At 37.3% G+C, this 24244-nt stretch overlaps 1 protein-coding gene across 7 annotated transcripts in view; it reads right to left on the bottom strand.

Moving 5' to 3' along the window:
* Positions 1-24244, bottom strand: part of TBC1D5 (TBC1 domain family member 5) — a 311133-nt gene that overhangs the window by 22918 nt on the left and 263971 nt on the right. For all 7 annotated transcript variants that reach the window (XM_071735549.1, XM_071735553.1, XM_071735551.1 and 4 more), the window contains 2 exons: positions 21820-21983; positions 4979-5078 (listed from right to left, as the gene is read on the bottom strand). In XM_071735549.1, coding sequence (XP_071591650.1) covers positions 4979-5078; positions 21820-21983 — 264 coding nt within the window. The remainder of the gene's footprint in view (positions 1-4978; positions 5079-21819; positions 21984-24244) is intronic.

Genomic DNA, 24244 nt, shown 5'->3' with positions numbered 1-24244 from the left:
TATCCAGGTTAATACTGAACCAATGTTCCTTTAAACTGCCTCTCATGTAAAGGACTTCCTGTACTGCACGTATAATTATTTGGTAAATTTTCACACACTTGGAAGTCTGAAACTATGTCTCTGCTGGAAATAAATGGTAGGTTCTGCTGGCTTAGAGACCAGCAATGGATTAGTTCCTGTCCCTTATAAGACATACAAAGTTTTAAAATTCAGCACTTTTTTCTTGGGAATAAAATTGGCAAGCTCATAAACATCGTTTACAAGCTTTCATATTAGTACTTGCCTATAGAGGATTGATACTTCTCCAGGGTTTTGGTTTACTTCTGTAAGAGGCTGTGCCTTAATCCTGGGCCAGTGCTGACATACCCTAAATCCTAAAGATACCAGGAAAGCATAAGGTGTCAGATGGCAGTATCATTAAGTGATGTCACTGGAACTGCCATTTAACAGTGCTGTGTTGACTTGAGCCTGGGATGTAATGAAGCTTTGCTCTTTGAGACCCTCTAGATCAACTTCATGTTGAACAAACACCTCAGATCTCAGTCCCATGTCAAATGTGAGGACAAGTGAGAAGCCTTCCTGCAGATACTGAGAGGCATTCTGAGTGATGTTTGGGTGGAAGTCTCTAAGACAAATTATCCATGGCCTGCTCTAAGACATCGGAGGTCACATTTTCCAGGAAAAATATCTTCTGAATGCCCTTGCTAGCTTGATGCTTTTCTTCCCACATAGTGCCTTCTTAGGCAGGAAACAATCAAAATTCTTAAAAAACTAAACAACATTATGATGTGTTATAATACTGTAGTACTTAACTGGTATATTAAACCTTTCTGAATCACTGAGCCTTGAGGTATTTATGTGCACTAAGAGAAAAGGAAGAAAAATGTTGAAGAACATTACCATATTACGGAGTGCACCAGGGACAATATTATTTCCTGAAAAAGGCCAGCATAAGTGAAAAAGTAACATCAAGAAAATGGATCTGTGATGATGCTGGAGCAGTAATAGCTATGGCAAATATATTTTTCCACCATCAGCTGAGTAATATTCTACATTTATATTGTGAACAAAGCCGCAGGACAGGCTTACAAAATTGGCTGTATCTCCATTCCATTAATGGAGAAACAGAACACAGCTTATTTTTTTTTTTTTTTTTTTTAAGGTTTGACAAGCTAGTGAGAAAGGGTGGGACAGAAGTAAAAACTGCTTTCCTGTCTGGCTATTTTACCTATAAAAATTTCAACATTTGTCCTTGGTGGCATTAAAAAGCATTCCACCTTAGCTGTTCTTCAGTGATTAAGGGAGAGGGGAGAAAAAGTAAAGCTCTCTCTAATGCATAAATCTAAGAAGGAGACAAAGATCACAGAATTTCTTTCCTCTTCCTTCATAATCAAAAACCTATTTCTAATTTCTACACATTGTGCTAAGTAGTAATACTTCAGAGCCATCATTCATTCCCATGGCAACATCCCCGGATATTACAAGCAGTTAATTACGTTGCTGCTGTGTGGTTCACTCTATGGTATATTTACAGGAGGAGACAAGCATTTAATGAAAGCATCTTTGAATATATGAACAAAATAAAAACTGCTGTTCTGTCCATCTGGTCTTTCCTCATGCTCTGTGCAAAGAAAATGCAGTTATTAGCAGATACCTGCTGAAACTTATAGAAAGACAACGGTCTTGGTAAACATGTGATTAAATAATTCTGTGGTGAATGGTCACTGGATATGCATTCTTATAAACTTGAATTAATGTTTTGGTAAAAAGTGATGTGCAAATATAATGCAGTTAATACATGAAAATACAATATTGGTTGAGTAATAGTGTCTGAAAAAACTGTTTAAAATATTCTAAAAAAATGTGTTTTGTTTTTAAAAGTAAGAATCTTAAATTTTATAAAATGTAAAGGGCAGAGCTTAAGACTAAAAAAATACTTATTGCTAAATCTTTAAAATGTAACTTGTAAAAGGCAAAAAGGTAGAAGGAAAAAGAACACAGTGACTGTTCTAACTCAGCCAATCACTAATGAAAAAGGCTGATACACTGAAGGCAAAACAGAATTCAGTTTTTTGAATTACTATTTCTAAAGTCTACATTACTGGAGTCTGTGAACGAACAGTCTGGGATACTTTTTTTCCCTGCAATATATGTTGAAGTATTTGTTAATTAAAGGAATTAGTTCTGGAAAGCTACACAAAATTCTACATATCCATGTTTTTATCAATAATGTAGACAACTATTAAATGTGTGATGGCTAAGTCTGCAGTTAAAGTGATAGAAGAAAACAGAGTTACCTGAATTACTCAACTAAAAAGGCCAAATAACAAGAAGTGAATTTTAACTCAATCAAATGCAGGGAACACATGGGGGAAATGGAAATAAACATTTTCTAGTTTTATTTATTTTTTTCCTCCAGTCTTTAGAAAGCTTTGATTCACCAAAACATAAAAGGTCATAATGGATTGTGCTCGCAACCTATGACTGCATCAAAGAGCACTAATTTCATGCTACACTACAAATGTTTGAAAAGAGGGATGCTACCAAAGACTAGAGAGTGACCTTCCCTTTGCTAAGTAACCACTTTGCTGAACCCAGTGCTGGTACAGCATACACTGATCTGATTAACCCATTTTCAGAAAGCTTATGAAAACCCTGAAGAATTCAAAGGAAGACCACAAAAATGACTGGGTCTAAAAAGCAGCCCCTATAAAATGAATCTGAAAGTGACCTACCTAGTAAAGACAGTGCTGAGGGATTACTTATCACTATGTACATTTAAGTTAAATGAGAGTTTTCAACCTTGCTGTCAAGAATGCTACAAAAGCCAAAAGCTGTGTGATGAAGTCAGAAAAATTCAGCCTCACAGGAAGAAGTAATATCCTCGAAGTTAAGTGTCCTGACAGATTACAAGAAGCATGATATAACTCATCATTATCTACTCTGCTGTTTCTGAAATGAAGCAATTTTCATGGGTAAGAGATACCCGAGGGACAATCAGACCAGCAGCACTAGCAGCCCCTGCTAACTCTTTCCTTGACTCAAAAATGGCCAGATGGACTCTTGAGTTTTATTTTGCTGCCATCCCTGATGCCCTGAGCAGTGGATGGACACTGGAGATAATCCTCAGGGGGTGTTCTGTGAGGCTACAGAGAATCCATTTTCTTGGACTGCCTGCTGGCATGTGCTGCTCACATTACCAAGCTGAATGTGATGGACAGATTTCAGGACAGGAAGGATTTTGCACAGCTCAGACCATCAAGAATCATCGTATTTTTTTGTTGTTGTTGTTGTTCCCTGCTTTCCTGTGGACCACCTGCTGGCTGAATAAGGGATACCTAACCTCATCAGTTTGCTACTAGCTCAGAAGCTGTGAAGGTTGGTGCTGTCTCAGCGTCTCTTGTGCTCTATTTATCACACGTTAACTGTCAATATCTATAGAACTTAAATACAGAAGTGTAACCTGAATTTACACAGTTAGTAGCCTCTGACGTTGACAAGTGAAGCAGGAATTTTGTGAAGAAGTCCAGGGAGTGGGGTTTACAAGTTTTAAAAATTATTATTTCTAAAGTCTAAATTACTGCAGCCAGTGCTGTATGGGGGATGACTGTCCATGTCCTGTGAGGGTAAAAAAAACACTCCACAATGCTCTCAGGAGACTACTGGTTTTGTTTGTGATTAATTTGGGAAAAAGAATTTAATACCTAGATATCATCACAAATCTTATTCTTCCATTTCAGGGATCTAGTACTGCAAGGCAGACTACTTCAAGTATCTCTGGTTTATTCTGCTCTCCAGTCCAGAGCCACAGCTGGTGAACTTCTTATGCTTCTGCTTGAACTGATATTCCTGCTAAACATTCCCTCATCTTCTTTTCTAAGTGAAAGAAACTTCAGAGTTTCTTCTTGACATGGTCATCTTTCCCCCATCATTTCAACAGCCAATAATTTATGCTTTTTGCTTGCTTCTAGTCTTACCTTTGCTCATGTACACTCACAGATGGAATACCATACATCAGACTAAAGCTGTTGGGGTTAAAGGTTTACACTTGGCTTTGGAAGGCTGTGATTTCAAACTTTCAAATAAGACAGTATTTATGGCTTTTCCTAGGCTCACAACAGCAACTACTAAAACATTGACATAAAAGAAAATGAAAATAAAAGAATAATATGGCTTTCATATCTGATCTTTTTGACCTGGCTAACTTAGATGTTTCAGGCCATAAATAACCCTTAAAATTATTGCAGTTTTGTTCCGATTTCTCACCGACAGTGAGAAACACAGTTTAAAAAAGCTGCTTTTAATAAAACATAAGTAAGCATGTTTACATCTGAATTGATAGAAGCTTTGAAGCTATCTCTGATTGATAGAAGCTATCTCTGATTTGTCTTGGCAATATAAGTTGAATTTTAGATCGGAGGCTTTTCTGATTCTATTCCAAATGTATAGACTTCTATCTTACTATATTTCTGCTGGTCTGAGCAAAATATTACAAGCTAGCAACCTATAGTAACACGTTTTTACACACTGAAGGTGATCAGCATAGGTTGTGAAGATGCTACATTTAATGAACGTATGTGAATTTTATGCAACTATCACTGCAAATATCAAGTATCATTCTGGGACTGATATGCTGCCAACAGGCTTAAAAAATGTAAGCTTACATGCTGTGAGCTCCAGTATGTCTCTTACAAGACAAGAAGTCTTAGGAACAGACAAAGGGCACCTGTGCCAAAATGCCTCTACTTTGTTTTTAGCATCTTCAGTGGCTATGGAATACCCAAAATTAAAAATATGACAGTATAAAGATATAGTAGTTGACAGCATCTGAGAGAATAACTGGGTACGTCAATTCAGTCTTCTTCATGGCTTATAAAACAGTATGTGCTGTGCTGCATAAATATTATTTTAGTTCTAATACAAACATGAAAAGAGCTTTTGCAAAGATTTACAGGTTAAGGCAGGGTACTGCACTTACCAAGATGTGTGTTCATCATCTTGGCACAATATTTGCACATGGCTTCCAAGTCGTTCAGTTGTCCTTGTAGAAAGGAAATCTGGGCCTCCAATTCCTCCTCCTGCAATTAAGAGGTTATTAGCATTAAAAAACACCTTTTTATGATAGACAGCAAAGTTGGTAAGGTTAGACATGGCATGCTTAGACGTATCCTCATTTCCCATATTCCTTTGCTTTTGAGAACACTTTGGAAACAAAGAGAATTACCTTCCAACTGTATTTCTCAAAAGAGTTGTAAATTCTTTTATCATTTAATGGAAATGGGGTTTGGCTTTAATGTTTCAATGTTTATTGGTATACCCTTTTACATTTTAAAGGTATAAGATCCAAGAAAGGTTTACAGTTTGTATTTCTTTTACAGATCAGCTACCTGGCTTTACTTGTGCAAGCAGTAATGTCTGAAAATATCTCACCAAATAAGAAAATTTCTCCTTTCTTGGTGGAGCAATTTCTACAGCAATTCCTTTGAAACCTCAGAAAAATTCCTATTTTTTATTTTTCTTTTAAAATTTTTTTAATTTAATTTTGAGGCATGTGTTTCATGAGACAGAACACCATGCCTCAAGGATGCATGACTGCTATATATTTTGGAACGTTTATATGTGCAACACATTATGCTTTATCTGTATAAAAAACCTGCTCAGCCAATTGCAATTCCACACAGCATCTTACATAGTACTTATTTTGTTTTCAGCTCACATACTACAAAGCACTTATTCTAAATTATTAAGCTATGCCTAATAAGTATGCATCAGGTGTAATTCAAAGTAGTGTAATTTAAAGAATGACACGACAAAAATACTCTTGATTTTATGGCCCAGGAGAAGCATTATTACCCAGCCACATGCCCTGTGCAAGCACTGGAAACTGCCTCAGTTATGCATTTCACTTTGAACTCTTTTGCCAGTTTACAAATACATCTGGTCTTGTCTCTGAAGACTATCACCACTTCTTTAAAAAAAGTCCTTCAAAGCTTAGTCACACACAGTATTAAGTTTTTTGTTCAAGTATGCAGTTAAATTTAAGCAGATACAGGCAAACTAACTTATTAGCCTCCTGTTTTTCTCTGGAGTTCTGTAGTTCTTTGATACTCTTTTGACAGAGATTGCTGAAAATTCCATTTCAAGTGAAAAAAAAAATCAAAACTGATCAGCAAGAATAAAGAGAGTGAATCAGTCATGATTTAAAAATACAAGTGATCTTAATCTCCATCAGAAACTGAGTCAGAGCCAAGCAAAAGAAACTTTGTGCTAATATAATATGTATTCAAAAGTACTTGTGAAATAAAAAGAAACTTAATGGTAGCATTTTGCAAAATCTACCAATATAACTTTTCCCTTGTACACTTTTTCCTTGTACTTCCAATCTGCAGACATGAAACATTTTTCTTTGCTATTTCCTTAAATTAATATACCTTCACCTTATTTTACTCAGCCTTGTACTTTCACCAATTAAGCCTCATCTTGCCAATTTACAGATGTTGAAAGATTAACCTGTTTCAACATTTGCAGTTTTGTCACAGCTTATACAAGCCTACCTGCATTGCTATTTCTAGTCAAGTGATGTCCAAGGGAGACCTTTCCCTAGTACACACAGCTAGTGATTGCAAGAAATAATCTACCATAAATTTTAACTTGCCAGTGCACTTCCAGTGCAGCTGTAAGATAGGGAAAGGCAACAATACTTGAGTATTTTACTGTCAAATAATTTAACCAAATTCTGAAATCATTAGCCAGTAGTTGAAACCCAGTTTCTCTCCTACAAGTGAATAAGCAAATTTAACTTCTGGTAAACAAATATTTCCATGTTTCCAAGACTACTGCTTCTTACTCATGGATCATAACTGTAGTAAATTGATTTTAAAGTGCTTTTGGATAGCTTTATCCACTTGGGCATATTCTGAAACAAACCTTTTTGACTGTACAACAGTACCTCTTCCTCTGGCAAGTGAGATTGGTGCTGAGTAAACTACATCCACTGTTCTTTCAGATTGTTAGGATCCAGCATGGGGAGCAGAAACTTCCAGCAGACCCAGTCCTCACAACGAGGGTACTGTGGCCAGGAACTCACAGACAGTGAAAGAGGTTTCCTGCTAAGTGGGAAATCTTGCAGAAGGCTGAGTGACCACACCTGAAGTTCCTAACTTATCTGGCATCCTTAGGAAGAGCACCAAGGAGTGCTGCCAGTGGGATGTGAAAATGAGCAAGGTGGTTGACTCGGTACTGGACACACATTGGACCCAGATGTGCTCTTTATATAGGAAGGCAAGACCCACATGGTGATGACTTGCTACAAGACATAACCCCTGCCCCTGTTGTCACCAGCAGTGCTGTGGCAACCTCTGTGCAGATGGACCTCTGAGGGTGACCTCCCTGGAGGGCTCTCTGCTCTGTTGTAGTTGCTACAGCAGCAGGTGAGGAGCTGCAAGAGGAAAGTGCATTCTGTTGCATCAGTGGTGACAAACAGGTGACTGACAGGACCTTTCAAGGTGAAAAAACTTACATGACAGATAGTGCAGGTGCAACCAAGGAAAGACACAATGGAAAGAAGAAAGAAGGTCTAAGAAGTTGGAAATTTGAAGCTTGTGACTTCTGGCAGCAGAAAGGCTGCCCAGGCAGCCGAGGGGAAGAGCAAGCTCTTCAGAGGAAGATGCCAGGTTGGACACCATATCAGTGAGCTACCAGGAAAAAGTGAGGACTGACAGTGAGTGGCTGGTGACTCTCTCCCAGCCAGACTCATCAGTGAGGGATATTTCTTGCTTGCATGTAGCCTCAATTTGTGGTGTTGCTAAAAGACTGCTTGAGGCCACCTTTTGTTCTGACTTTTTTTCCTGCTTATTCACACATACACCACAAGCAGGGTGATGTGAAACCATTTCAGTTCAAAAGTGACTGCAAGGGCAAAGGGAGAAGGATTCCTTGTGGCGCTTCTCTTTAATCCTGTGGAAAAAGGGCAAAGCTTGGACAACAGCAGATACGTTCAGCAGACCACATATATCTCAATATTTGGTGGCACTAGTTGGGCTTCAACTGTATTGCCTGTGCCACACAATTAGATGAGAAAAGACAACTTGGAGAATAGGGTGACTTGGGAAGGAGAGGGAAGAATGCTTTTGTGAATGGACTTACTAAAATGGGGAGGACTTGTCTGCCATAGAACAGGGACCTAACTCAGAACTATATGAGGAAGCAGCACATATGGACAAGGTATACAGAAGGTCCACTTGGCTGAGAAAGGAGCTGCTTAATGAACTAAAATGGGAAAAGCACATATGGAGATGGAAATGGTGGAAATGGGGAGTGCATGTGTGGAAACAATGTCAGGAAACAAAGGACAAGCACACAATCATTGTTTCAGCACAGGAACAAAACTAGGAAGGACAAAACCCATCTGGAGCTAAAATCAATGGGAGACTTTAAAGGGTAACAAGAAGGAATTTTACAAGTATGAGAGCAGCAAAAGGAAGTCAAAGAAAATTTAGGTTTGTTGCTTACTAAGGCAGATAAGATAACCACAGATGATACAGAATAGGCTGCAGCACTCAATACCATTTTCCTCTTTTTAGGCTGAGTCTGCTCCCAGACCTCTATACGTACAGTTTGGGAAGGAGAGGGATAGCTAAGGTGGTCTGTGGTGGTGTGACAGGTTGGTGAATACCTGAAGAAGCAGTATGTGTTCAAATACATGGGGCCCATGGGTGCTGAAAAAGCTGAAAATATAATCGTAAAACCACTAGCTAATAATTTATGGAAGCTCACTGCTACTACAGGACATCCTCGACGACTGGAGAAAGGTTAATTTTACATCCATATTATAGAAAGTGAGAAAGAGGATCCGAGAAACTGTACAATAGTTGGCCTCACCTTAGTCCTTGGAAAAATCATGGAGCATGTCCTCTTGGAATCAGTTTCCAACATGTAAAGGACAAGACAATAATCAAGAAAAGTCAGCAAGGATTTACCAAGAGCAAATTATGCTTGACCAATCTGGTTGCCCACTGTGATGAAATGACTGTCCATGCAGATGAAGGGTGAGGAGTGAACGCAATCTATTTTTACTTGTAGGTGGGCTGCAAATTTCTCAGACTCCCAAGCTGAAAGAGTACATTCCATGGCTTGATGTTCTGTTTGGAGATGAGGACAATAACCAATGGACTGCTGTGAAGATACTGTTCAGTACTCTCACCAACAGCCCATTTGAGAAGACAGATGCACTCTCAGATTTTCAGATTATTCAAAATCTGGAGGTTTGCTGATTTGTAGAATTTCAGTTCAGAAACACCACAAGACACTGAAAGACTAGGCAAAAGAAACCTTTCTGAGGTTTCTGTTTTAGAAAGGAAAACATTACCCCCTCTAATCAGTGCTTGTGAGCTCTCATCTTGAATAGTGTTTTAGGCCTCCAGTTCAAGACAGATGTTGAGAAACTTGAGATGATCCACTGCAGTGCTACTATGCTGGTTACAGGTGTAGAGGACAGGCTGAGGGAGCTGGGCTTGTTATTTTGATAAAGAGGAGCCTAAAGGGGATCTGCTGGGAGCCTGCAACTACTTGGAGCTACAAAGATGATGTAATCAAACTCTTCCCAGCAGTGGCAGATGATTGAGAAGGATGGACCCAAAATTGCCCCTTGGAAGGTTCACATTGGTCATTATAAAAAATATTCCTCATTCGAAGAGCAGTACAGCACTACAAAAGGTTACCTATAGAAACTGTAGTTTCTGTTCAAAGTGACTAATTTGATTTTCCTGCTACATGTGCCCCTTGAGCAGAGGTGTCTTCCTAGTCAACATCTCTAAGACTAATACTTTCACAGTATCTTTCTAAAATTGTTATACAAATTATGAATGCTTTCATGTTTTGTAAAGGTAAACAGCAAAATGATAAAGCCCCTCAGAAAAAAGGACATTTTCTTTGAAGTATTCTAAAGCCAAATTCTTCCGCAGTAATAGATAAAACAACTGATTTATAGCCAGCATCCTGTAGATGCTCTTGATTCTTGTCCAGACAATATTCACTGCCCTTTTCTCTAAGTGCCAACTTCTGTATTTCTCTGTGCTGAGAAAGTGAGTACCCTGGATACCATTTTTATTTTGTGTACAAACAGCAGTGTTGATTTGATCTCTCTTATGCACAAGCAGAGACTTATAAAGTCTTTGAACAGGCCTAATGTAGGTCAACAGAAAAAAACCCTGTGTCTGTGCTTCCTTGAGAAACCAACCTTTTAGCTGATCTGACACACAGTACCAGAAACATGTGAACAGGGATTCAAACTCATTCAGCCAAAGCACTCAAAGGTTAACTACTTGACCACAAAATAAAAATCAATCATTTTAATTACTAACCAAAATGAGAAACCAGTGTCAACTTACCAAACGACATGTCCTATAAAGCATTTAGGTTCGACATTTTCTAATACTGGGAGCTGTGTTATGAGGAAGAAAAACAAATCAAGGAGCAAATAAAACAAAGGAATTACTGCCTCAGACATGGGAGAACGAGATGTGCAAATTTAATGATGTAGTCTTGCAGAGAAAAACCTTAATAATACTTTCTGAAAATTTAGTCCCAGAGTCCTCAAAAAACTTTTCCACACCATCCATATTTCAGATGATGTAAAGCCTTATAGGCAATCAGTAACATCTTGAATTGAATATAAGAATGAAAACGAAGATTATTTGTGATGCCACATGGATATGTATTTCACTAACAATATAAAGCAGGATAGTATTTATGTCTCCAGTCAAAGCAAGACTATTTTTTCTGTGCCTCCATATACACATCTCCAAATATCTGCCCTGTTGTGGCAATACACAATCTGAAAAAAAACTTAAATTTATGATTCCCATATTCATCTTTCTTCTTACCCACACCCAGAACTTTGCTTACATTGCTGCATTCCCTTTTTCTCTTTTGCCATGAAAATTAATTTCTTTTTGATTAATTATTTGCCATTTCTTTGCTATTTCCCCCCAATCTATAGAGTTCTGGTGTTCTCCATCTGTCCAAACCTGGCTCTTCTCTCTCTTTTTTTTTTTTTTATTTATTACCTTTCCTTTCATCTATCTTCTCACCTTTACAAAGACATCTGGGGAAATAAATTTTTTATATCCTTCCTTCTGAGCTCATAATGAGATCAGTGATGCCTCCACCATTCCCCGTTTTTCATCAAATTTTACTGCTTCAGAAAAAACATCTGTGACTAACTGAAAGTGGTCAGCACCTTCAAGAAGAGATTAAAGAAAGTTTTACAGTTTTGACATTGTAATCCTACACTTTTACAGCTCATCACTTTACAACTGCAATAAGGTTTGCGGACATGGGTAAGGACACTGAAAGTAAGCATCCTACACCACCCAAGGTCTGAAGCTAATACAGTTTTGGAAGAAGCCTCTCTTCTTCAACCTTGTTTTTACCAGTTTAAACACTTTTTTCCCCCCAAATACACGACATGCAGATTAACAAAAAATATGGAAAACAGAATACGAACTCACAAAATCGGAATTGTAAATGTCTTTCATAATGCCATTTAGTTTTCAAGTCTTACTGTTCAGGAAATGAAAGAAAGATTGTATTTTTGTCTGTTATACTCATGGAGAAAGTCAAGAAAGAGTAAACTCTGTTGTCAAAGGGTTTTAACAATGTATGTCCAAGCACTTCTTTGATTTGAACACTCAAAATGGCAAAACTCCATTCATCTTAAAGCTGAATCTTGAATATGAATTAATTTGGCTGCTCTACCAAATGTTAAGCACAGTGGAAAAGCAACTATCTTCAAGGAGGAGAGCTTTTAAAGTTATTTAAGGTATTTAAGGAAGAATGCTGCAATTTAAAGCATAAGAAACAAACAAAAAACAAGGGACAGAACTGTGTTGGCAGAACATCCCAGCCTTCCTGGTGTCTTGTTTGCTGCTGGTCAATGATGGGTTGGGTAAAGTATAATGAAAAAAACTATGTCATGATATAAACATGCAATGCCCAGAATACTCTCCCAGACTACACAGATTTGCAGATCAGGGATTTCTTGAACTAGAACTTGTCTGGGTATTTCTTGGTAGTTTATAGCTAATTTTCCTATATTAATTTACCCAGTATAATTAATATATATTATTAATATAAATATTAATTTACCCAGTAACAGTTTCAATTCTTTCTGTATTCATAGTAAGAGCACTAAGGAGATATTCCCATAGCTCTTGTCAAACTGGCAAGGTGAATTATAAAGTAATTCTGATGAGGTATTGAAACACGTAGAGGAAAATAATGGGAAAAATGAGATACAAGGAAATACTGAAGCCAAGGACTAGCTAAGAGTCTTCAGAGCTCATTCATAAAATATACACAGCGTATGCCTTTTGGATATTTGGTAGCATTTTAAATGTCAAACAAGATTCAGATGCATGGCCTAAACTGCTTTCTCATTTAATTTTATGCAAATTTCCCTGGAGTTAAAAGCAGTTGTTACTGCTATAATTTTGTTAGAATTTACTTAGTTTTTATTTTTTAATCTAACAATTAAATAAAAGATTTAAACTTTTAATCTTGAACCCCTAACAGCTGAACGTTGGTCGACACTGCCATAATTACATATGCCAGCCACAGAATAGTCTAACACTGTACATTTAAGTCAGGAAACACAATGAATTATATACAGTGAATTTTTTTTTAAAAATAAGTTATTTATTTCATTTACTAATTTAACTTATCTATTATTTAATTGCATCACTCACAGGCCCTCACCAAGACCTTGCTCTGTTGGGTGCTGTACAACCATAAATTAAAAAATCCCTGCTTCTCTAACACAGTTAACAGTATAAGCCAAGAGACAACAGATGGCTCCAGGCACACATATGGGGAGGACATGGAAACAATATGGCTATATTAGTCAGTCTTATATAGATGGTTTCAGCATGTTAGCAACCAAACCGTTGTCAATGGAAAGGTAGAATTTTTAGGAAAGTTTTCATGGGGCCTTTGCTTTGCAGATGTTCAGAGAAAGTTTATTCTAAGTGGAAGGGGCTATGAAATTATTGGATGCAAGTTCACCAAGCATCTCAGAGTCAGGGGTGGGTTATATATTGTCATTTTAATATTGAGAACATTGCTACTTGTGAAATGTTTCTACAAATCAGAATTACTTCAGATATTATTAAATTACCCTGTGAGGATGCAAGGAAGTTCAGATACTGCCTTTGGGTATTAATTCCTGCAAAACAAGAGGTTACGTACTGATTTCCTGTGCTGAGTATTGCCTGCCAATATTCCTGTGTCCCTGTGCTAAAACATCCTCATGTTTTATATATTCCCAAATACACCTCACGCGTGTTTTCTGTTTTTCACATCTTCACAACTGCCAGATCTTTATTATTTTGAATATGCTTTTAGCGAAGTTACACATTTTAAGCACAGTAAATTCAGATACATCCTAGAAACATGTGTTTTACTCTTTTGGACTGCATGCACAGTGAATGTGACTCATGATTTTAGTTCATGGTGTTTTAATTGAGACTGCTTTTACAATCTCAGGATGGTATGAGGCAGGTTGCATAGGAACATCATTGCTTTGACTTGTTGTTTTCCAGCACAGAAATCCTGCTCTCTGGCAGTATGGTATGTCAAAATCCACCAGTGGATATAAAAGTAAGCACAAATCAGGTATAAAGTAATCCTAGAAGTCCAGGTTCAAAATGCAATGCTGCCAAAGTTAAAACATATCAGGGCCTGATGCAATCTCTTCTGCTCAACTGTGTGAATTCAGAAGAATTACCTATTTTACAAACTTAAAGAGAACTGCTACTGCATAATCTTTAGTGAAGATATGTCTGTGATAACTCTCTGGAAGGGGCAGGGAATGGAACTGATTAAAATAAGAAAATAAAATGACGGATGAAAGGAAGGCCAACAAAATATCCATTGTGACTTGTAGGAGCCAAGCTAAATCAGACTATGTTACCAACACTGCAAAGAAAAAGAAACAATTACTTGGTTTGCAGGGCCCTGATTGAAAACAAGTATCAAAAATAAGAAAGGAATGTTATAATACAGATAAAAATGTTCAGCTAGGATGAGATTAAGACAAATCCGTCAATAAAGTAAAATGCTAGAAGGCATTCACCTGCAAATGCAAATATTTTTTGATATTCGTGCAGTTCTGACTTCTGTGTGGTTTCAGAAGCAACACAGAAAGGGATGGCACTGCACAATGACATCCCAAGCTATGAGAAAAAAAAAATAAATTTCATCCCTTCTATACCTATCCCCTTCTCCCAACCAAAACAGTGAACAAACCCCAAGAAATCTGACATCGTTACAATTCTGATTCAGAACAGCCAATGACCCAGAAATATTCAAATTTCTAAGACTCTACAGTTAGCATTGTTCAAAGAGAGCCATGCTCCAAGAAAAATTGTTTTCCTTAATATTTCAAAATTTTTAAATGGGTGAAATCAATATACATATGTATTACAAAGTTTTATGTACCCACAGTTTTCCTGTACTATAAGAAACGAGAATTTATGGTTGGCTATTTCTCCTCCTCTTCCAATCTAGAATACTCTCTGTCCCTCTTCCTTGCCCACTTGTTTTATGAGGACAACAAGGTAAATGATACTTATTTCTAATAAATATTTATTCATAATTTTTAAGAAGATTAGTGACTTTGAGGCAAAATATCTGTTTCATTGTGTTGACGGATAACTATTTGATTTATCGTCTCTTAAAACAAAACTACAAATATTTACGTATAGTGACATGTGGAAGAAAGTGAAAGATGGAGCCTCAGAAGATCTCCTCCCTAGCCTCCTGACAATTCCACTTCATTTCAATTAAACCCCTCAAAATAGCTGAAACTCTGCCTCACAGCTTCTAAACACCAGGTCCTGCTGTTGAATTTCCATCTTAAACAGTTCAAAGTCAATTTGCCAGTGTCACGCTGTCGGAGTCAGCTTAGTTTGCCATGTCCCACCTTGCCTGGAGACATTAGTGGCAAAGGACCATGGGCTTGGACATTTTCCAAAGCAGCTCCCACTGTCAAATCTATTACTGGAACAGCTTCCAGGTGCACCAGCCTCACTGTTGCAGAGCTAGAAACCAGCAACAGTGCTACTGGAGCACTACTGTACCCCATTCCTATGCTCAGATAATCTCTCCTTAGCAGGAAGATGGAGGACAAACAAGAATAATGGGGAAAGCTCTTGCCTAGCAACAAAGAAAGTAGGGATGGAAAGAAATCTTTTCAAGCAGACACAAGACCAGTGGGACTTATATACCTCCAGCACAAGTTCACCTATGGCCCTTTATGCTGATAAAAGGCTTCTCTCAGTGCTGCTGTTGGCAGTGTTGACTTGATCATTGTGGAACAGTTCTTCCTAAATTACAAAACTTTGATATTAAGTTAGATAGTATGCTGTAAAGTATTTTAGAAATAGCTATAAATAAATAAATATGCAATGAGAATCCCATTTCCACCATTATGTTTCCATATTACATCAGATGGGCTTTCCGCCTATCTGGTAAACACGCTGCTGCCTCTAAGTCTGTATAAATAAGCCCACTAGTGCAAATGTAAAAGAAATGTGTGACCAGAGGAAAACCCCCTACCATTTTATTATTTCTGAGCTTTCTGAAACAATGCAGTAAGTATCCTTGAATGCATATGGATCTGGAATGATTAATATATAGATATTTTGCCGTTAACAAAGTTCATGCTCCATGCTTCAATTTGTTAAACTCATATTCTATTAATTTTTTTTCTTTTGTCAGCATCAGTGGCAAAAGTTTCACTAACCCCTTCTCTGTTCAGGCTGCATGTATTTGACCTTTGATATTATTCCTAACATGACTGTGGATGCAGACTGGAGCAGGATCTTATTATTTAGGGTTTTAGAATCTCTGATTACATTGTTCAGAATTTAAGGAGAGTAAAACTTAAGAATAGTGATTATGCAGGGACTGTAAACATACATCCTTTATACTACATCATTAAAAGATCAGGATTACAGTTTTGTTGTTTTTGTAGGGAATGACTCATTTTAACCAAATACAGACAAAAATAAGAATCATGCTATTAAACACATACTTACAATTTATTTCAGTGGGAAAAAATATCTCAAACACAAAAGCCCTTTGCACTCCAAAAAAAATCCTCAACAAAAACAATAGCCTGATTTAGAGATGTTTCTCATCCATGTTTTTTCTGAGAGTTCAGTTCAGGTCTCAGTCTCTTAGCTCTTCACAGAAATGAACAGTAATTTTGTGGTGTTATGTTAAAAGAGGAGGATGAGATTTCCAATGAAAAGAAAAAAAGGGAAGTTCAAACAACTAACCAGGATCCTCCTTTGCCACTCGGGTGCTAAAACATTTAAGTTCATGATTAATATTTGGCAGGAGGATGCACAGAGCAAGTCCTGTACCTGCTGCTGGCAACATGATTGCTGTGGTGTGAAGCATCACACTTCTCGGCTCCTAAGTAATTTTGATCCTTTTGTAAACACTGCCAATAGCCTCATTCATTCATGATTTTATTATTTTTAAAATTCTCCCTGACAGTTTTAAACAGTTGCACAGTAATTTTAAAAGTTCTTACTGCCATCTTTCAAATGATATCATTCAAATTACTGGCAAGTAAAATTCAGCTGCACGTATCTGAATCTCTTGTACCAGAGAAAGATAGCAGTTTACATTGACATTTTTAAAATCTTCCAAATGGCCCTGCAGATCTGTTCTGTATACACATTTATTGCTCATAATATGAAAGAAAAAGCACTGCAGAGCCTCTTGGATTTCTATTCATCTTTTATTCTAAGCAATTAACTTCCTGTTTTTATCACAATACAGGTTTTTTTCACTGAAATGAATCATTCCAAAGAAGATCAGGAGCATTAGGATTCAAAGCTGCCACTCATGCTTACAGCTGTCATTTTACCAAATTATACGGAACTTGAAAGTATTTTTAATAAAAAAAAAAACAAAAACCAAACCAAAACCCCTAAAAGGTAACTTATCTTCCCTTGTATTGCTTTTGGCTCTTTCATTTGAGTTGCAGCATGCTCTGGGGGCCTGAGGAAGGCAACAGAGAAAAGAATCATCTCCAAAATATCTCAGAGGTTTTTCTATTAACTCTGGCAGCATCTTAGATTTAATATTATTTCCATCTGTCCCTAAAATTAGCCAAGCACTGAAGCCCTAAATAACTTGAATTTTTCAGGTATTGGAATTGGCCTATCACAACAGAAAGAGGAAGACAAATGCCTATAGTATTAACTGCAGTTAAATGTTAAGGCACTGAAGTTCATTAAACTTAATGGCACTGAGAACAATTCCCATGTCTTTAACTTTAGGCCTAACAAATCCAACACACCGATGAGGCAATTGGCTGTTGTACAGAGATGCTAACTTATTCTGTGCACATTTTATGATGCTGAACTAAAAAAAGGACCTTTCTTCACAGCATTTGTGCTTCCACATAAATGTTTGGTATGGGTGGATACGGACTGACAACTATTTTGCTTATAACCTTTGAAGAGATTTTAAAAATAATGACCAGGGAAAAAGATATATGGGAATAAAAAAGGTCTCGAAGATGTGTACCATGCACAAAAGGCATGCTGTTCTTCAAAGGAATTTTTGCTTGCATCATTTTTTTTTCTAGTATTTATTTATTATCTCTCTGATTTTTTATACTACTTCTATTTGAGCAAAACTGTCAAGCTTGAGTGTCTAAAATCAGGTTCCTGAATCGGCAGAGCAGATGCTTATTTAATTGAAAATAATAGCATATGTTAATTTTCTAACCTGTAGGGGTACTCACAACTAACTTCAAATCAGTCAAACATCTCACATAGTAACAGTTGTTTCTACCTGCTTGTGGAGACAATAGCATATGCTGTCAAATTTCACTTAATTAAAAAGTCTATGCAATCAAACCCAGCGTGATGCATGACATTTTGTGTCAGGATTTTTTTGCTAAGAAATGAGGATTCTAATTGACCACGTTTGTAATATATTTCAGAAAAGAAAATAACTACTCCCAATTTTCCCTAGAAATAGTTCCTTCTTGGGAACTTTTCAACTCAAGCATTTTCCAAATAGATAACATGTATTTCTTAATTTGAAACACTTTATGTAGAAATAATTGTATATTATTACAATATACAGTTTCTCCAAATAAAAACTTTATTTTCAGTCAAATCCTTTTTTCTTCTGCTTTTGTTTTGTGAAAGTTTGAAAATGTTTATATCGTTCAACTCACAGTTCCCTCTCTGGCACATCTCTATGAAAGCAATTTAAAGAATAGTTTCTGCCAGAAACAAAAACCAGCCAACCATATTTGCCTGAATCAACATCTAAGTGCCTTCACTATTTGCCAAAAAGAGTGGTAGAGCATCCTTAATGGTTGCTGGAGATGTAAATGAAACATAATGAGAAACAAATGGACCACAGTTGCACCCAATTTCTCAATTTGGCCAAAAAGGAGAGGCCAGTAAGCAGGCTATGAGAGGAATTTTTCTAGGACTTTGTTCCAGCAAGACTAACCAGCCTGAAGACCGTGAGCTAAATGTTCCTGTTCTTAATGGAAGACAGCTCCAGAAACTGCAACCTGTTATCCCTTCCAGAAAACCACAACTATGTAAAGAGGTCAGGAGCCATCTCACTACTGAGCACTGAACAGTCTCAAACACATTTGCTGGGCCTGAAGGAACATACAGTGGAGGGCCACTGAACAGTAACATGAAAAAACATCAGGCTGCCACAGGTTGCCAAAACATGATCTGATGTTGTGCCTTCTGCCCTGAGGCTGTAGATTCACTTCCTTAACTAAATAAAACAGGGGCCATCTGTTTCTTACAATACCAGTAAAAAGTCATTCCATTGATCTTTACATTGGAGAGGAAAAAAAAGATCTAGAAGACTAAATATAATGCAAATGTTACTTGCTTAAGAAGTCCTTAATATGAGAAATGCACACATCTTATTCCCAGAGGCAATAAATCAAGTTGAGTATCTATTTTGATTACAGCTCTCTGAGAGAAAGTCCAGATTGTTGGACAGGCACTAGGAAAGAAAGAATGTAGACAACTTACATTACAGTTTATCCTGCCACAGAATCACAGAGTGGTTGAGGTCAGAAGGGACCTCTGAAGGTCATCCTGTCCAACTCCCTACTTCAGCAGGGACACCTACAGCCAGTTGCTCAGGACCATGTCCAGATGGCTTTTGGATATCTGCAAGGATGGAGACTCCACAGCCTCCCCAGACTACCTGTGCCTCTGCTCAATCACCCTCACAGAGCACAGTGTTCCTGAAGTTCATACGGATCTATGGTTCGTGCCCATTGCCTCTGGTCCTGTCACTGGGCACCAGTGAATAGAGCCTGGTTCTCTCCTTTTGGCATCCTCCCTTCAGGTACTTACATACATTGATGAGACCCTTCCTGAGCCTTCTTTTCTCCAGACTGAACAGTCCCAGCTCTCCTGGCCTTTCCTCACAGTAGAGATGCTCCAGTCCCTTTAGCACTTTACTGACCCTTCCTTGGACTCTTTCCCGTATGTCTGTGCCTCTCTTGTACTGGGGAGCTCAGAACTGGACACAGGAGTGACCTGAAACAGTGACTTTCCTGTTGATCCCACAGCAGTGCTATAGTAATGCCCACTGGTCTGTGAAAATGACTTTTCCTTTTTGATTCAATGATGAGGGGTGTATGTTTATATATGTATTCCATTTCTGATTGGGAAGGGCAAAGATGTAGAAGTAGAAAGATGAAGGGGAAATGGGTACTCTTTCACCTCTTACACCAAGAATGAGTTATTTAAAAAGTGTCTTTCTATAAAATGATTCATGCACGTCCATATTCCAAAAAAGGTAATTTCCCAATAATTAACAACATAATCTGTATAATTATTAGAGACAAATGTAAACTAGTTCAGTTTTATAAATAAAACAAAGATGTGAACCCGTTATATTTTCAAGTTGTCTTTTGCTTCCAGAAAACAGCTGTAAATGAAGGGACTATGGGACTCAAGTGATCTGATGCAACTATTTTGGAACTCTTTGGAGTTTTATTCTCTATGCAGAAAACCAGGTATCATGAAATTTACAGGAAAACAAAAGGCAAATGTCTTGAGCAACAGATAACAGATTTAAGCAAATCTTTTCCTCTTGGAGCTGCTACAAATTCTTTTTCCCTATATTAAAGGTCGGTCAAAAACTGAACATAAGGAAACAGATTTTGGTAGCCTTATACCTTTTCTAACAGTTTAATCATGAAATGCTACAATACAAAGTATGTATCAGAGTTAAAAGAATTATTTTGAAAATTTATGCTCTGCTTATTTTCTTTCTATTACCAATCTACTGAAAGTTGTCACAAGGACTACAAATCTGTTCCAATGAATACTTATTTGGCCACAATCCTTGAAAAAAATAATAAATAAGTGCCACAATTTTTGGATATTGTTTACCTGAAAAATGTATTTATCCTTAATGGAATCTAATTGAGCATGAATGTTATAATGGAAAAGTCTTCCAAGATGCATTACGCTTAAACTCCACTAGTGCAAAATATCCCAAGTTCTGGCCTGAACAATAGTTGCAACTGAAAGCTGTATTTAAATCTTGTTAAACCACATAAAAAGAAAAATTGAGTATTGGTGGATTTATTTTTCTTCAACTTATGAGGATGAGAAGAGAGCTAAAAAGTTGTTGTTTTAGCTTTAAATTCAATATGTTTTAAATGTACACAAAGCAAAATAATAGCTTCTTGTTGACTAACTACAAAACACAGCTTTTCTTTAGACAGCACTAAAACGTGGAACAACAGTTAAACCCCGTCTTTCAGTAAACAAATGCCAAAAAAGTTGTGTATTTCATTGGAAGAGGTTAAGTACCAAATTCAAAACATGATGTGACTTTTAAAGATTCTGTTCATTAAAGATAAAAAAATTACAATAAATTCAGATTAAACTTCTGCACACTATTTACCTATAAACATTTGAATAATGCTGTAATACAATAATACAGATGCTAAAATTCCTACTTATTGAAATCACTTGGAAGTTACATCAGCAGACATTTGTGAAAATAGAACAGAGGAACCCACTGTGCCTTCACCTGACAAACAATGCAGCTTTTTCTATCTACTGTGTCACTGGTTACCAATCAGCAGAAAACCAACAAGAAACGTATTTCAAATAAAGGAGAATCCTTCTGCTCCATGACATATGAGGTTTACTAAAGCAGGGCTCTTAAAATATCTTTGACGGGATGAGAATTTCCTTGGAACACACCCATGATAGGAACTGATATTCTCAGATGAAAGCAAGCTGTTTAAATAATAGTATCTTGTGGCCAAAGAGAAGGTCAGGGCTGTGGAAGAAATAGAACTGTGACTGCAGACTACAGATGCTACAGACACTGGGAAACCTCTGATGTAGTAAGGAATTTCAGGGACAACAGATGGACATTTTTGGATCTGCTGAGCATTCATGCTCCCCACTGAACTGTTTATTAACTTCAGGAAAACATGGGAAGTCTAACAAAAAATGAAATTTACAGGCGCTCCCTCCTCTTTCTCAGGGGTAGCAGGTATTTCCACTGTTTCATTTTAGGTTGGATTATGGGATGGAAGCCATAATGGAGATGTTAGTCAACAGAAAAAGTTGGAATAGCTTACTTCTGCTTTTGCCATTAATGTGAGCTTAGGGAAGCACTTTGAAGTGCACGTGCTTAATGAATGAGAGAAATGATTGTCTCTAACAAGTAATGCAGTGTGACATTAGAATAGCTTAAAAAGTTTAAAGAACTCACCGACTCTTTTCTGCTCATAGTTTTGCTTTGGGAACGGGAGCGGGAGATGGTACTGAAAAAGGAATCCTTTTTGGATGCAGGCAAAGGTGGAGATCCAGTAAATTCACGTCCTCCAGACAAGCTCTCTATGCTTGGGGATGAGCTGATGTTTTTTGAACTTTGGCCTGTAAAGCAAGTATAAAGTAAGAAAAGAATTAATCAGTGGGCAGGCTTATTTTCCTTGTAGGTATTTCCTTGTTTAATTGACATCCACTGAGATTCACAGATGTCCCAACACATAATGAAATGTTGAAGTGTGTCAGCATGCACTGTGAGATTGAGGGACTCTTCTAACATACATGAAACTTAATTTTTGTATGACAGAAAAGTACAGAATCTTAGTGTATATATAGATCTATACACAAACACAGTATATACAGAATCTTAGTGTATATATAGATCTATACACAAACACAGTATATACACAGTGTATGCATAGAGATATATGGTAAACCATATATACTTATATCTATAAAAATACTATCTCAGTATATAGACTGTAAATCCACAGATTGAGAATTCCCTTTGTGCTCCATAATGAGCGAAAGGACCATCTCATAATGAAAAAAATAGCCTGATGTCATCAACACTGCAAAGGAAACCCTTTTTCTCTCAACAAAACTAAAAAACTCAGCAAAGAAAGCTAGGAAAAGAGAACGTCAGACTCCGAGAATCTGCAGGACACTGCACATCTGGACAACAATATGAAGACTTCCAACAGGAAAGAAATTAAGTGCATGAAAGAATGTAAGTTCTCATGCTTCAGATTTGAAGGCCATCTTCACCTAATAAATATTTCAATGAAGCCTCCTCAATAGTTACTTATTTTCACTTGATGAATCTTTTCAGAAGAATCTAGTGCTGTCCACTGTCTTAGCAAAAACATCATGATAGATGCCTGGGCTGTTTCACCATGATGCTGTATGCAGTCAGGCAGTTTTGATAAGGACCATTTCTTTCACTTGAAGCCCACGAAGTGTTTTGAAATATTTTACTTAAAATTTTACTTCAATGAGCTCCAGAAGAAAAAGCAATTAACGTACCAGTTTAAATTAACTTTCATTAGAAAATGTTGCATTAGGACACATGCTAGTTTTAAAAAACCTTGCAGACAGGTCTATGAGGAAGCCAACCCACGACACAATGCAATTCTAGAGTTTTCTTTTATGGAAAAAAAAAAAAAAAAGCAAGCACATAAAACTACAGATATAGGATTCTTTCATTTTCTTGTCTTGTTGGATATTCCAATGAGCCTTTCTATGTTCTCCCTTTTTTCTTTACCTTTTTTTGTGGCTGCATTGCATGCTACCTGCTATAACATCAAGAATGATCCCCTGAAACTAAAGGATTCAGATGTCAAGGGTGGAGCTCCATCTCCTTTTCAAGACTGACTGAATTTGAAACCACCTCCTTTGCAGATGCCAGTTGTTCATCCTTCTTTGCTCTGAGCTACCCTATTTTTATGCCAGTTTTACTCACAGAGATGCCACATGTTATTGCACACACCTTGCAATATATTTTGTGTTTTGTCATTGAAGATGCACTACCTATTCTAAAAATGCAAAACTAACTCCTTTTTCAGAATGGGTTAGTATCCCCTTCATCCCTGTGGTCTTCCCCCCATGATACAGGTAGCTAGAGAAATAAAACTAAAAGACAAAGAAATGAAAGAAAACGGGAGACAAGAAAAGGCTGCAGAAAACACAAAAAGAAATTCAGATTTAGACACAAAAGGAGACCAGCTCACTGCTGAGATCAAACATTTTCAGCAAAAGGCAACAACTACTAAAATCTACTCACACAGAAAGTTAATTCAGTCTCCTAAGACTCAGAATGTTAACTGTCCTTCAGGTGGTGTGGAAGTCGGCAGTGTTGTGCTTGGTCACTTGCTGGGTGGGGACAAAGCCTGAGAGAAATTCTCTGTGGTGTTTGACCTATGCAGCACATATTGCACAGTCACAGCCCCATGAAACCACCAATTCACATTTTCTTAAGGGAATAAATACAAATCTATTTAGAATGTCCTCTTAGCAAGAAGACAGTTAAATGCAAAGAGATTTAACTTGCAAAGAATAAAACATCGCATGTGACAAAACAGACTAAAAAAGGACAAAATCCAAGAAAGGATCTGGATTTAGTATTCTCAGTGTTTTCTGGAAGAAATTTGGCATATGAACTGTTCCTGACCTTCTCCTTCATTCTCTGCTGCTTTATTTTATTCATCTCTCTTATGACCCTCCAACATTTTATGTCCTGTTTCTCATACTCCTGAGGACCTTCCTCTGTCTGCCTCCTCCTCTTCTTCAGACCCCTCTAAATTGCCACTTCTGCAACTTCCTTATTCTAGCTTTTCCCTTTGTCTGTGCTTTCCTTCCCACCAAATCAA

Source organism: Heliangelus exortis, chromosome 2 (assembly GCF_036169615.1).
Source record: "Heliangelus exortis chromosome 2, bHelExo1.hap1, whole genome shotgun sequence".
Classification (NCBI taxonomy): domain Eukaryota; kingdom Metazoa; phylum Chordata; class Aves; order Apodiformes; family Trochilidae; genus Heliangelus; species Heliangelus exortis.
Note: the sequence above shows the minus strand (reverse complement) of the source record. Positions and strands in the feature narration are given on the sequence as shown.